General features: G+C 37.0%; 1 protein-coding gene across 2 annotated transcripts in view; it reads right to left on the bottom strand.

The window, feature by feature from the left end:
• Positions 1–623: 623 nt before the first annotated feature.
• Positions 624–16,349, bottom strand: part of LOC124798708 (CDK5 and ABL1 enzyme substrate 2) — a 182,648-nt gene continuing 166,922 nt past the window's right edge. Inside the window, exon 9 of one of the 2 annotated variants that reach the window (XM_047262221.1) lies at positions 624–1,605. In XM_047262221.1, coding sequence (XP_047118177.1) covers positions 1,465–1,605 — 141 coding nt within the window. In that variant the 3' untranslated portion in view covers positions 624–1,464. The remainder of the gene's footprint in view (positions 1,606–16,349) is intronic. The other variant, XM_047262223.1, reaches the window with a different exon arrangement.

Below are 16,349 nucleotides of genomic sequence, written 5' to 3'. Positions count from 1 at the left end.
TTAGTGTGTGCAGTGCAAGCTATATTTTATATGATAAATGCTGTGATGCGCATTGTGTACAATTAAAGAAAACTTTACAATGGGGACCAACCAAATGAGGCAAAGCAGTTGCTAAGACAATCATGTCATATTTAAGGAAATGGAGATTGCTCTGTTCAGCCATCTTGATTTTGGTTTTCCAGAACAATTCCAGATAAATACTGGAATAGTTTCTTCACGACCATCTGTCCTATCCTCATAAGAACATACTTAAAAAATCATAACTGTAAAGCTTTAATTTTTTCTGTGATGGGGGTGAATTAAAAATTTAATTTTAATTGAATTGCAGGTGGCCACAATGAAAAGAATGCCCCCCGCCATACAAACACCCCACAGCAGCCAGAGACTGTGGACTTGTGAGCTGTGTTTGCACCACTATATGGTAAGCGGCAATCTATCCTTTTCATAATACATCATTACTCCATCCTGGATTTTCCATTGTTTAATTTTAATTGATGTATTATATATTTATTCAGTAGATTAATCAACAGAAACAAGTATGTGAAGGGACAAATAATAATCTTTCAATAATTTTTAATAGTTATTACACCATACCAGGTACAATTAATAACACATACTTAAAACTACTGACTAGAACCTCTCTTCTCTATTCATGAAATCACTTTTATAGAAAAGGTCACTCAAACTAAATGAATGCACCACTATGGGATATCTTAACTAAAAAAAAAACTTCTTAAAATATAATACTATACCATTATTTCCCTTTGATATTACCAATTCCATACTTAAAACACAGGAACCAAAGATTAAATAATACGCCAAGATGAGCGATAAGAGTACAATGGACATATAAAAAACAAATGCAAAACTGACTGGTACTTAAGTGAACTAAAAATAAAAAAAGTAAAAAATGAACATTACAAATACATAAAACATTAGGATATCACTCACTTATTACTCAATGGAACTGAAACAACTCAAGCAAGGCTAAGAGGTTTGCACAAGAAAACACGATATTTATTTTGGAACTGCCAACTTTGTCACCTTTTCTTGTTTATCTGCTAGCCCAGTGTAATTATACAGTTGTGATAAGTAGATATCATCCTTCTGTCTTATATTGTGAATGATTCAATTACTCTTAACAAAATATGTATATAATTGCAGATAATTTAAAGGAAAAACAAAATATATATCGATACACCAAATATATGCAGTTATCACTTCCTACAAGGAACACTTTTGTTCTTACAGAGTTCTGGTAAAATGAAATTTTCCATTTCCGTTGTGTATATTATTCAGCACGAATGTATTTGGTGCTCTTTTTTGTCACACTAATATAGTCTAAGTATTCAAACATCCCTGCACTTTCATCCTGTTGAAAAATGACTGCCACTAAACAACTCCTCTGTAGCACAGATTTTCTTGAATAGCTGAAGTTGTATGTACTGAAGATTCCAGCAACTGTCAGGATTCATAAACAAGGCGTTGGTAATGTGGGAAGACTTCCCATGTTGGCAGGTGCAGAGCAAATTCCAGTGCAACTAGAACAGCAAATTCTGATGCCAACAAATCCTTGCGATTCAGTCGGAACACGCTTTCTGTTTTCTGAAATGTAATAAATTACACAGGTCAAATAGCATAATATTCCAGCAAAACCATTAACAGGGAAGACCAATAATTAAAGATTTAAAGAGGAAACATTCATTCATAGCCATTGTGTATCTATGATGAGAGTATCAAATCATGGAAGATTACATCAACTGTTAGTGGGAATTGGTATCTTGCCTACAAGCAAATATATCACATACATAAAAGAAAGGAAACTTACAAAACTGATCAGAAATAAACTCTGAGAATATCAAAAGAATGAAGAAGAAAAGTGAATCACCATGTGGGCCATCCTCAAGAGAAAACAAATGCACAGGGCTCAAGTACCAACAATCTGCTTTCGCAAAATTTTCACTTAGGAATTCAAAGTTATACTATAGTTGCTCTGAGAATCTCTCTAGTCTCAAAGAGTGTATGTTTTATTCATAACCTTGTTGACCTAAGTTCTATTTCTCAAGAATAACTCCACAAATGTCTAAGGCAACGAATTAAAAAATTATGATGCAAATCGAATAATTATCATCAGAAGTGTTATTTACAATTGATGAGAGCAGCAGCACATTAAGAAAGGAATATGGTTCAAGTTCAGAGAAAATGGGTAGAATGGATGAAATGCTGACTGTATGAACACACTTCTCTCTCTCTCTCTCTCTCTCTCTCTCTCTCTCTCTCTCTCTCTCTGTGTGTGTGTGTGTGTGTGTGTGTGTGTGTGTGTGTGTGTGTGTGTGTGTAAAAAGACAGAAAATTTGAAGACATTTCCTTTCATGTTTGTATGTTATTGTGTCTATCCCTTGCCCGTCAGGTATAAGAAGAGTGATATTCTTTACTTGTTCCACTATTTGTATTCCAACCAGGATTATCCATTAATATATTACTATTTAAAAGATTGGTTGATAGTGATTAACAGCTGGAAGAAAAAAAAAAAAATCTGAAGCTGTACAATGTGCGTTCTCAAACGTGAGGACACCAAATGAAGGAAACTGTTGTATCTCCATTCTACTGTGGGTGCGTAAAAAGTTATCTACACATAGCAGATCCACAAAGTTTAAAAGAATCACATTTTATTCCTAAGTGGAACTGTTCAAGCAATATATTCTTTTGTATACATTAATTATGCTTGCACTCTTCCCACCAACAATTATTCATTGTTCACATTTTCTCCCTCTTTAATTAAAAAATATTCTGGCTACAACAGAAGTTTTTGGCTAAAAATGTATATGAATAACCTTTTTGTTGTGCCTGCCTGCTGCTCAGTGTGGGAGTAGCAATCTATCCATTTCACAGTACAGTTATTCTCTCATGAAGTTAGTTGTAAATAATCCACTGCATTTCATTTCAACAAGAACATGTTGCAGATAATTACAATACCAGAAGAAAGAAGTGACACTCATTACACCACAGTAAGACTGTCTGAAGCTCAAACAAGGGTTCACAATGCTACAACCAAAAGTTTTGATCATTTACCCAGTGATATTAAATGCATGAAACACACCGATAACTCCTCCTGCTCTGCAGGAGACTATCTACAAACATAAAAAAAAGTTTTGCATCACATCGGTTCCAAGAGTTCTAGAACCTGTACAGAGAATTGGAATGAGATCAACATAATCATCATTTCCGCCCTTTTTATTGTTCATGAAAACCACACATTGCACCACCATACAGCGAGACCTTCAGAGGTGGTGGTCCAGATTGCTGTACACACCGGTATCTCTAATACCCAGTAGCACATCCTCTTGCTTCATGCACACCTGTATTCGTCGTGGCATACTATCCGCAAATTCATCAAGGCAATGTTGGTAAAGATTGTCCCACTCCTCGACAGCGATTGGGCGTAGATCCCTCAGAGTGGTTGGTGGGTCACGATGTCCATAGACAGTCCTCCTCAATCTACCCCAGACATGTTCGATAGGGTTCATGTCTGGAGAACATGCTGGCCACTCTGGTCGAATGATGCCGTTACCCTGAAGAAAGTCATTCACAAGACGTGCATGATGGGGGTGCGAACTGTCGTCCATGAAAATGAATGCGATGCCATATGCTGCTGATATGGTTGCACTATCGGTCGAAGGATGGCATCACGTATTGTACAGCCATTACAGCACCTTCCATGACCACCAGCGGCGTATGTCGGTGCCACATAATGCCATTCCAAAACAACAGGGAACCTCCACCTTGCTGCACTCGCTGGACAGTGTGTCTAAGGTGTTCAGCCTGACCGGGTTGCCTCCAAAAATGTCTCCAACGATTGTCTGGTCAAAAGCATATGCGACACTCATTGGCAAAGAGAACATGATGCCAATCCTGAGCAGTCCATTCGGCATGTTGTTGGGCCAATCTGTACCGTGTTGCATGGTGTCATGGTTGCAAAGATGGACCTCGCCATGGATGTCGGGAGTGAATCATGCAACCTATTGCGCACAGTTTGAGCCATAACATGAAGTCCTGTGGCTGCATGAAAAGCATTATGCAACATGGTGGTGTTGCTGTCAGGATTCCTCCGAGCCATGACCTGTAGGTAGCTGTCATCCACTGCTCAAGTAACCCTTGGGTGGCCTGAATAAGGCATGTCATCGACGGTTCCTGTCGCTCTATATCTCCTTCATGTCCAAACAACATCACTTTGGTTCACTCTGAGACACCTGGACAATTCCCTTGTTGAGAGCCCTGCCTGGCACAAAGTAACAATGCGGACGCTATCGAACTGCGGTATTGACCGTCTAGGCGTGGTTGAACTACAGACAACACGAGCTGTGTACCTCCTTCCTGGTGGAATGACTGGAACTGATCTAGGTACTGCTCATGCATGGTTATTTATATCTTTTGGCGGGTTTAGTGACATCTCCGAACAGTCAAAGGGATTAAGGGATTGTGTCTGTGATACAATACCCACAGTCAATGTCTGTCTTCAAGAGTTCTGGGAACTGGGGTGATCCAAAACTTATTTTGATGTGTGTATTGTTGTAATGTGTAAATGATGATGGGTAGAAATGAGTGATTAACATGTTTGTCTTTAATCAACAAACAAAAAGCTAATAAATTATCAGCTTGGAGGCATGTTTTTTTAAAGGAAGGACACTAATATCAAATGACTCATTCTACACAATTACAATTCATCATGAAAATGATACATGGAACATGAAACTAACTAACTATTTGTATATGAAAAAGCATGGTACAGGCTTACATACTTTGAAAACCTCAAAATGAAATTCAAACATAAAATGATCCTGATGATCAAAAGTAGACAAATATTTTCAACTGTGAATGTCACATATTGTGCCACTGTGGGTGAGAATTATTGTATGTGGGCACAATAAACTAGGACTCATGAACTTTGACAGTGAACTAGAGTGATTTACAGTGATTTAAGTGGAGGAGATGCTACAGCCAATCAGCGTTGGGGTTTCATGGCCACAGTATGAAAGCAGCCAATCATCAGCGAGTGGGTTCTATGGAAGCAGCCATTGAGTACAGGAACAGCCAATCAGTGGACACATCCAAACAAGGCACCTCACCGAGAGAATTACAACTTGTAGCAGACATGCAGATAACACATCGAGATGACAGCCGAAGCAGCAGTAGCAGCAGCAGAAGAAGAAGAGTGAATAAAGATAAGGTAATTTCATAGCAAAAGCTATTTCATATTAAGTGATACATAATGAGTGGCTTTAACGAACAAGACAGCGTGAAGGGACAACAGGGGACTGGTTCTGTAGACAATAGTGTTTATAAATTAGACATGAGTGTAACTTTGAATGATGGAGACAAAAGTTCTATTGTTGATGAATTGATAAAGCATCATCTGCAGTGTATGGTGAGGGGAGCAAAATGGTCAAAAACAGTACTGAAGTGGATGAAGTCATTAAGGTTAAGTGGGAGGAACCTAGTAGCAAAAGTCAGCAAGCGCAAAAGTTTATGGCAGATGAAAAATTGAAAGCGATGTCAAGGCAAATTACGAGTAGTTTGAGTAGTATGTGTACGATGGAAGACATTAATAGGGTGGAAAATAGTATGAAAGAAGACATAAGTAGTAAAAAAACGTACATGACTAGCTTAAAGGATGAACTGAAGAAAGAAATTAAGGTAGTCAGCTCAAACCTTTCAGAATTAAATAAGAAGGTTGAAGCAGTAGTTAAAGATTGTGATGAAATATAAAGAAAGTAGTCCAGAGTACTAAAGAGAAATTAACATTGATGAGAAGTAAATGTGTAGAAAAGAGGAAGAAGCTTTGTGATGACTATAGTAGGAGGCTGGAGGATTCTGAAAAAGTGTAAAGATGAACTCAAAGCTGACAGGAAATTTTGTGCTGAAAATAGGGATAAACTAGAGAACCAAACTGATCAGATTAATAATGATTTTGAAAAGGAAGTAGAAACCAAATGTGCCGTAGTGGTATAGGAAAAACTAGAAAAAAGTAAATGAAAATGTAGACTCAAAATTGGCTACAATAGAGAAAAAGGTGGAAGAAGTACAAAATCTAAAGCATAGAGAAGTGAGTGGGTCTGATAAACGATGGAAAAACTGTTTTGCTGAAAATACCTTATTCTTATGTTTTTAGGGTGGGAAATCCAAATATGATACTTAAAAGACAGTATCACCCACCATTTCTTCACATTTTACAATTAAATTTATTAAATTAAGCGATTTTTAAAGAATTTAACAGCTTTTATATAGTCAAAATAGTTTAAAAAGGAGGTGTAACGAATGTAGATGACATTGGTAGTACTGCCGAAAAAAATTTGCTGGCAAAAAAAGGTCAATTCTATTTTTGTGCTAACAGATGGTGTTTTGTTTACTGTCAACCTAACCTCACTTTCCTGTTTCCTACTCATGTGCTCAGTACAATGTCTAATTGTGGTTGCAAAAACTCTGCTGACAGTTTTTGTTACATTTGTGGTGAATTTGTGATTAAAAAACCAAAGAAACATTACAGACTTTGTGAAAAAGGTTTATTTATCATATTTTGGATCTAAACTTGGTGATCAAGATACATCTTAGGCACCGCATAAGGTATGTTGCGTGTGTGTTGAAGATCTGGGAAAATGGTCCAAAAAGGAGGAAAAAAGCCTTTATACTTGCTATTCCTTTGATATGGAGGGAGCCAAGAAATCTTTCCGATGATCGCTACTTTTGCAGTGTTGATATTACTGGTCATAATTCGAAAAACAAGAAGGTAATAAGCTACCCTATCCTTCCGTCTGCCATCCAACCAGTAGGTCATGGTGTAGATTTGCTGGTTCCTGAACCACCAGATGATTTAAATTCTGTTCCAACAGAAGTATTTTCTGTTGTACAATCTGATTTAGATGAACTAGATGATGAAGAATTCCATTGTAATAAAGAAAGTCTAGAGCCCAAATTGTTTACGCAGATCAAGCTTAACAGTTTGGTTAGGGATTTGAGATTAACAAAAGAAAAAGCTGAATTTCTTGGCTCTAGATTAAAAGAAAACAGTTGGAGCCAAAATACACATGTATAGAAATAGAGAGCAGCAATTTTCCAAGTTTTTTCAACAAGAAGGTGATTTAGTGTACTGCTCAAACATTCCCAGTCTGAGTTTGGTATTGAATACAAAAAGGAAGACTGGGGGCTGTTTATTGATCCATCCAAAACTAGTTTAAAGCCTGCTTTATTACACAAGGGTAACATGTATGCATCTATACCTGTTGGACATTCTGTACATATGACAGAAAGCTATGAAAACCTAGTCTAAAGATAGACCATGTTTTAGTATCTCTGCCAAAAGTTTCCACACCTTTCAGAAGTTAAACTAAAAGAAGGCGTCTTTGTCGGACCTGACGTTAGAAAATTAATCTTTGGTGTTAACTTTGAACACACAATTACCTTAAATGAGAAAGAAGCACAAGTTATCATTCAAGCAAGTCGTTACAAAGTTCTTAGGACATGAAAAAGACCCAGAATATGTTTCTATCATAGCTACAATGTTAAAGAAGTTTAAAAATTTAGGATGTTTAATGAGCCTGAAAGTTCACTTTTTGAACAGTCACCTTGATTACTTCCCAGACAATATGGGAGATGTTAGTGAGGAGCAAGGAGAGCGTTTTCACCAGGACATTGAAGTGTTGGAAAAACGCTATCAAGGCTGCTGGAACACCAACATGATTGGGGACTACTGTTGGTCATTTCACCGAGAAGTTCAGCAAGTGACTCATCGTAGAAAAAGCTACACCAGAAGCTTCAAAGAAAAAAGAGAAAGAAAATACAAACCAATTCCAGACTTTACTGAAACCTCTGTTAACACATATCATTGTTTTAAGTAGCTTACTGTAAATACAAGCCATGCTTTTGTTGTAACAAAGTGTTTCATTAATTTCCCTGTTTACTGTATAGCATAGGATTTTTATACTATATAAAAAAAGCATAATGCTCAAAAACTATGGATGATACAAGCGAACTAAGGCTAGTTTGGATTCAGCTCAAAAAATCTAAAATGATCAGCTATCAAAGCAAAAAAGTTTTTAAAAAAAATTTTGCTTGGCCTGTGTAATCATTTTGGTAAGCAAGATAATAGTTTTTCCACGGAAATGATTAATGAGGATCTGTTGTCTGGAGAAGATCACATGGTAAGTAAAAAGAAAGTGTGACACACTGTAATAACAGCAAGAGTACATGGTAAACATGTTAAGTGTTTACTGGACAGTGGTAGTGATTTGAATGGCATTTCACAAGCATTTTTTGTATCTATTAAGAACACAGACGGTATAGCAGTGATGCATGTTTCTGGAATAAAAATTATTGGTGCTACTGGTAAGCTATCAAACAGTGTGAAACAAGAGGTACTATTAACTGTGGAATTGGCAGGACAGCTGTTGGAGTGCAATTTATTGGTGATTCAAAATCTCGGCATTGATGTAATATTTGAGTCTAATTTCTTGTGCAATTAGCAAGTAGGGGGTTCAACATTCTGTGTTGGATTCATTATGTGGCGATAATGCTTACCCCAGCTGTCAGTCTCATTTTTCATGTTTCCTGAGGCAGTCAAACTCTTCTCCTATCCTGTCTGTAGTTTATAAGTGAGTCAGAAACATTACTTCTTTGACTGTCATGTGATTTGGTGCAGCAGCATACTTTAGTAAAGTAATATTTTAGAAAAGGTTTCTCCAGTATTATTTATGTATATATTATATTAGGTTCCCTCTATTATATTATATTAGGTTATGTTAGTTATAAGTAATAGAATCATAAGAGGATGGAAGAAAGTAAATTGGTACCGTGATTAAAGAATTTATGTCAAACAATGAGATAAGGTAAACAGAAAATGAAAGGTGTCAGCATATATGGAGCAGAAGGTGCAGATTACCTGAAAACTATAATTAACATCTGAAGTAATCAGCTCATGGGTGTAGCATCAGAGGCAATGTGCAGCAAATATCATCTTGAATACCAGATCTTAATATTAATTGTGGTACAATAGAAGTGTTTGTATTCACTGCCATCAGTATATGGATCTAGCTATCTACCTACAGAAGAAGTGTGTCATGGTACAGCCTCTTCTAACATTAAGGAAATAGAACTTTATAGTTTCCTGGGGTAATGTGTGGAAAGAGTAAGCAAGATTTGTATGTATATCAGGCTAGAATATTAAGAAATTTGATGGAATACAGTGAAATAATAATTTTTCTAAGTGTTACTGTGGAATGATTTTCAGAAGAATCAATTTTGCATTGGATAAGCAGAGCAGGTGTTCATTTATTTGATAATGAAGCAATAAGGAAATAATAAAATAATGTATAATGTTAGGGTCTTAATGGCTAGGGAGCCTGTCTCTGCAGTAGGGATATTTTTTGAGAATGCACTCCACTAGCTAACAAGGTACGAAATGTAAGTAAAATAATGGAGCTGACAGACACGATTAATGAAAAAGATGAATGTGTACAGACAAATGTGGTTTAACTATCTTGGTGATATATGCAGCTGGGAATGAGAGCTTAACAGAAAGACCAATATTTTAGTGAGGTACAAGTCATATAACATTGCATTATCAGACCTGTAGGTTATCTGAAAACTTCTGTTAGTGTTCTGAGGAATTATGAGCTTAAAGTGATAACACTGGGATGAAGAAAAGTAGTTTTGCTGATTGAATGATAACTGTGGTACTAGAGTGATGCTAATATTCTGGCAGGTCAACTACTTGGTAACATTTAGTGATTTTTGTGAGGCGAATGAGAGTAGTGCTCAGAGTTGAGTGGAGAAGTAGGGCAATAATTTGGTACAACTTCCATTCCCTTAATTTTCATTTGAGTAGTAATTAAACTATGTGATGGTGAATATTCTTTTTCATAAAGTAATGATTAGTAAATGTATGCTTTTGCACATCTTGAGTTTTTGCTGTTTTGAAAAAGGGGAAAGAGATCAAAATCTTTCAAGTTTAACCAGTTGCAGACAGTTATGACTTAGAGTAATGTTTTGTAGTGTAATGTGCACTTGATTTTAAATTTTTACTAGTCCAAACTTTTCCTACTATAGTCAGTTTTAGTGCTAATTATTGTTATGTTATGAGAACTATGTAATGTATCTATTTATGAAGTAATGACTATCAGCCATAGTGTCAAACATTTTTTTCTTTATACATAAGTTAGAAGTAAAAGTAAATGTACTAAATTAGGGTATTTTGTCTGATTTTTTCATGTACTGCGGTGGAGGAGAACACCTCCAAGGGAACTGATAGCAGTGCATTTCCTTACTAACTGCCATTTGGGCCTGTTGCAGGCGTGGACAACTTCTTATAACACTTATATCAAATAGTACCAGGTTTATATTAAGTAACTGTATCTACGATTATGGAGTGTGTGTTCTTTGTTAGTTAAGGTCATTGATTGGTGACAGGAAATTTAAGGTTTGTGATGTTTGTATGGAACAAGATAAATGATTGTCAAAAATAATGAAATTTTATAATATATGTATATCTATAAGAGAAACAATATGTATCGAAAGCTAGTTCATGCTTAGGGCACTTGCATTGTAAAATGTAAAAGATGTAGAGATGTCCCTCCACAATAGAAGTGGCATGGCGCAATGTAAAAGGTGGTTAAGGTGGTCGAACTGGGCGGATCCTTGGTGTGAAGGGTACACAGCCAGTGTCTAGCCATCGCACGGAACACATCAATGGTGCCAAGGGAGCAATTGGAAACCGCTTTGCAAGGAATTTTGCCTCGGATGTGGATTTGGCTGTTGCTTGGTATTCTGGGCAATAACGACTGGCTCTAACACATTAAAAATCCATTGCCAAGAAGAAATTTTATAGAGCATTCAAACATCAAGAGCTGTGAGTACAGTTAGTCCCAATGTTGCTTGCCACCACAACTTCACCACTGCTCCACTAACTTCATGCATACAGATATGTATAAGAGCATGTTGTTGTTGTTGTTGTGGTCTTCAGTCCTGACACTTGTTTAATGCAGCTCTCCATGCTACCCTATACTGTGCAAGCTTCTTCATCTCCCAGTACCTACTGCAGCCTACATCCTTCTGAATCTGCTTAGTGTATTCATCTCTTGTTCTCCCTCTATGATTTTTACCCTCCACGCTGCCCTCCAGTACTAAATTGGTAATCCCTTGATGCCTCAGATCATGTCCTACCAACCGATTCCTCCTTCTAGTCAAGTTGAGCCACAAACTCCTCTTCTCCCAAATTCTATTCAATACCTCCTCATTAGTTATGTGATCTATCCAGCTAATCATCAGCATTCTTCTGTAGCACCACATTTTGAAAGCTTCTATTCTCTTCTTGTCCAAACTATTTACCGTCCATGTTTCACTTCCATACATGGCTACACTCCATACAAATACTTTCAGAAACGACTTCCTGACACTTAAATCTATACTCGATGTTAACAAATTTCTCTTCTTCAGAAACGCTTTCCTTGCAATTGCCAGTCTACATTTTATATCCTCTCTACTTCGACCATCATCAGTTATTTTGCTCCCCAAATAGCAAAACTCCTTTACTATTTTAAGTGTCTCATTTCCTAATCTAATTCCCTCAGCATCACCCGACTTAATTCGACTACATTCCATTATCCTCATTTTGCTTTTGTTGATGTTCATCTTATACCCTCCTTTCAAGACACAGTCTATTCCGTTCAACTGCTCTTGCAAGTCATCTGCTGTCTCTGACAGAATTACAACGTCATTGGCAAATCTCAAAAGTTTTTATTTCTTCTCCATGGATTTTAATGCCTACTCCGAACATTTCTTTTGTTTCCTTTACTGCTTGCTCAATATACAGATTGAATAGCATCGGGGAGAGGCTACAACCCTGTCTCATTCCCTTCCCAACCGCTGCTTCCCTTGTCATGTCCCTCCACTCTTATAACTGCCATCTGGTTTCTGTACAAATTGTAAATAGCCTTTCGCTCCCTGTATTTTACCCTGCCACCTTCAGAATTTGAAAGAGAGTATTCCAGTCAACAATGTCAAAAGCTTTCTCTAAGTCTACAAATGCTGGAAATGTAGGTTTGCCTTTCCTTAATCTTTCTTCTAAGATAAATCGTAGGGTCAGTATTGCCTCATGTGTTCCAACATTTCTACGGAATCCAAACTGATCTTCCCTGAGGTCGGCTTCTATCAGTTTTTCCATTCGTCTGTAAAGAATTCACGTTAGTATTTTGCAGCCGTGACTTATTAAACTGATAGTTCGGTAATTTTCACATCTGTCAACACTTGCTTTCTTTGGGATTGGAATTATTATATTCTTCTTGAAATCTGAGGTTATTTGACCTGTTTAATACAACTTGCTCACCAGATGGTAGAGTTTTGTCAGGACTGGCTCACCCAAGGCTTTCAGTAGTTCTAATGGAATGTTGTCTACTCCCGGGGCCTTGTTTCGACTTTGGTCTTTTAGTGTCCTATCAAACTTTTCACACAGTATCATATCTCCCATTTCATCTTTGTCTACATCCTCTTCCATTTCCATAATATTGTCCTCAAGAACTTTGCCCCTGTATAGACCCTCTATATACTCCTTCCACCTTTCTGCTTTCCCTTCTTTGCTTAGAACTGGGTTTCCACCTGAGCTCTCTATATTCATGCAAGTGGTTCTCTTTTCTCCAAAGGTCTCTTTAATTTTCCTGTAGGCAGTATCTATCTTACCCCTCATGAGATAAGCCCCTACATCCTTACATTTGTCCTCTAGCCATCCCTGCTTAGCCATTTTGCACTTCCTGTCGATCTCATTTTTGAGACATTTGTATTCCTTTTTGCCTGCTATATTTACTGCATTTTTGTATTTTCTCCTTTCATCAATTAAATTCAGTATCTCTTCTGTTACCCAAGGATTTCTACTAGCCCTCGTCTTTTTACCTACTTGATCCTCTGCTGCCTTCACTGTTTCATCCTTCAAAGCTACCCATTCTTCTTCTACTGTATTTCTTTCCCCCATTCCTGTAAATTGTTCCATTATGCTCTCCCTGAAACTCTGTACAACCTCTGGTTTAGTCAGTTTATCCAGGTCCCACCTCCTTAAATTCCCACCTTTTTGCAGTTTCTTCAGTTTTAATCTACTGTTCATAACCAATAGATTGTGGGCAGAGTCCACATCTGCCCCTGGAAATGTCTTACAATTTAAAATCTGGTTCCTAAATCTCTGTTTTACCATTATATAATCTATTTGTAACCTTCTAGTATCTCCAGGGTTCTTCCACGTATATAACCTTCTTTCATGATTCGTGAACCAAGTGTTAGCTATGATTAAGTTATGCTCTGTGCAAAATTCTACCAGGTGGCTTCCTCTTGCATTTCTTAGCCCCAATCCATATCCACCTACTACATTTCCTTCTCTTCCTTTTCCTACTGTCGAATTCCAGTCATCCATGACTATTAAATTTTCATCTCCCTTCACTACCTGAATAATTTCTTTTATCTCATCATACATTTCGTCAATTTCTTCATCATTTTGCAGAGCTAGTTGGCATATAAACTTGTCCATACAGTAAAGCTGCATGCCCTCGGGAAAAATTACGGCTGTAGTTTCCCCTTGCTTTCAGCCGTTCACAGTACCACAACAGCAAGGCCGTTTTGGTTAGTGTTACAAGGCCAGATCAGTCTATCACCCAAACTGTTGCCCCTGCAACTACTGAAAAGTCTGCTGCCCCTCTTCAGGAACCACATGTTTGTCTGGCCTCTCAACAGATACCTCTCCGTTGTGGTTGCACCTACGGTACGGCTATCTATATCGTTGAGGCACGCAAGCCTCCCCACCAACGGCAAGGTCTATGGTTCATGGGGGGAGGTATCAGAGTATGGACCAGTTAATTTGTGCGAGTGATTTTAATAATAATCCAAGTGCTATAAATCTGTGTTTCGAACCGTAACTTATATCTTGATCATGAACATATGCAGGGTTCTCTCCTAAGTGTGTATAAAACTGAGTATCTTGTTTCAAATGAACTAGTGATTTATTTATGTTGGTCAAATGTGCAAAGATTAGCAAAAGTTGAAGTTAAAATCACAAAAGTGAAGTTAGTTAGAAATTTGCTAAAGTACTCTCAGTTTAGTGTAAACTATCATTTTTGCAAATATAGTGCTAGATAGTGTGAATGTTACTGTGTCAAATACCTGCTTCACAGGCGATAAAAAAGGTAAATAAGTTAAACTAATTTGAAACATAATTTAGCCTCGATTACTAACATGAATGATTTTTTTAAGTTAATTGAGCTCAGTGTTGATCAATTTGCCTTGAAATGTAAAAATATAAACTACTCCAATTGAAGCTCTGAATTAACTTTGGTTGAATTAACTTTTGCTACTGAAATAATCAGAGTTTGAGTAGTGATACTATACCAGTTTATGGGCCCCACCATATTATTCTCATATTAGAAAGGTAATTGGAATATTATTGCTACTAAGGAAATCTGACACATTTCTTTAAATGGGAGTATAAACAGTGTAATTGTGGTATTTTTTTTAAATTAGTGGTTGTTACATATCAGTTATGTTAGAAGCTCTCCATGTACAACTTTAGTTCTATACTTCCTGCAGTAACATCTCAGTACCGAGTCAAATAATGATCTTGATTGTAGCTGTTATTAGTATAAGTTTGGTACACTTTTGCTTTCTATGATTATTGGTTTGTGCATTATTGGTAACTACTGTAACCCACAGCTCAAGAGTGCCCTGTGTCCGTCTGTATCCTGTGTGCTATTCAAAGGGAATACTAATGAAAATAACTTCAATAACTGATATTCAATTTTCTTAAACTTATATTTCCAAATTAATGTGCCTAATTAGGCTGGCGACCATTTGTTTTTTTCATTCGCATAAGATTTTACTACTCTCATTAAACCCAAAGGTTAAAGCCTGTTTAGTTTTCCTGTTAATTACAATACAGTATAACTCCGCTTTTACATTCCCGGAATTAACATTTTCCCGCCGTTCACGACATTTTTTTTTTTTATCGGTCCCGTTAAATTTCCTATGCCCACAATTTTAATTTGCACCTGATTCTGCATCAATATATTTATAATTTTCCTGCGATTTGCGCATTATGAAAAAATGTTTGTGGGGAAAATGTGATGCTGGCAGTCCAGTACGGTTTACAAATATTATGTGGTTAAGTTTCTTGACACCAGGATGCTCTATTCCGTGGATTTGAACGGGTAAATGAGTAAAAGTTGTAACAATTTGCGCTGTATCTCCCGCCCATGCCAAGCTCTACTTGGCTTGGGTGGCTGATGGGAGTAACTTGGTTCGTTCAAATGAAGATATCATGACCAATCAAACCATTTCCAAACTGTCTCTACTGCGCAAATGCAGTTCCATCATTGTCGTTATCATCGTGACACCTTTGTCGAACCATATTTAGAGCGTTTCAGCATATGGCCATGGGGAGCACTAGTTGACACCGTCATTCACTTTGCGTTGCTCAAATGTGTTTAGTGTAAACAAAGCGTCGGTTATGTATTGTATTCATGCTGAGTAAAATGTGTTTCGAGAATTTATTCTCGTTATCAAGTGCAGTATTTATGTATGTATTTTTGTGATGTTAAACAAACAAACAATGCGAGTGATAGTTTGCCCGTGTGTGTGGTTTTCTACACAACTGATGAGGCATAGTACCCCATAACCTCAAAAAAGATGGGTACATTGCAAGAGACGCAGAATAACACAATCCAAACACCATACAAAATACTTATTTACATATTTGCACTGACAATGAGAAAAATTTCTTGAAATGCGTCATGCTAAGCATGAAAAAATACATAACTAACACAGTATTTCATTATTTAAATAATGAAAGACAGCTGCAGGCTTTCCAAAAACATCGACTACGACATTTGAAATTAAGTCAAACGTTTCCACTTCCCAGACAGTTATCAATCCCAGTTACATTGTCGGTTTTTATTAGATAATAAACCTTTATTAGAGAATAACAAATTCCCTGACAAGTCTTTTGATGCCTGTTATGTACATATATCATATATAAAGTGCAAGGGGGTATCCTATATGTAGCTTTCACAGCTTAAAACACTATTTCCCACATTTTACATTTTACCGCATTTTACACAATTTTTTTTGAAGTCCCTTGAAAAATGTAAAAGTGGGGTTTCACTGTATATATTCAAAATTACAGTCTGATACTTTTATCTGTTTGACATACATGCACGGTCAAAATTATAAATCCTCTCAGAGGGTAACATTAGCTTGTGTCACAGCAAGTTAGTGTTATATGTGGCTTTTCCCGTGACAGGACTTAAGGTTAGGTTGTCAGGGAAGAGTGA

Source organism: Schistocerca piceifrons, chromosome 5 (assembly GCF_021461385.2).
Source record: "Schistocerca piceifrons isolate TAMUIC-IGC-003096 chromosome 5, iqSchPice1.1, whole genome shotgun sequence".
Classification (NCBI taxonomy): Eukaryota; Metazoa; Arthropoda; class Insecta; order Orthoptera; family Acrididae; genus Schistocerca; species Schistocerca piceifrons.
This window is presented reverse-complemented; position numbering and strand designations above follow the sequence as displayed.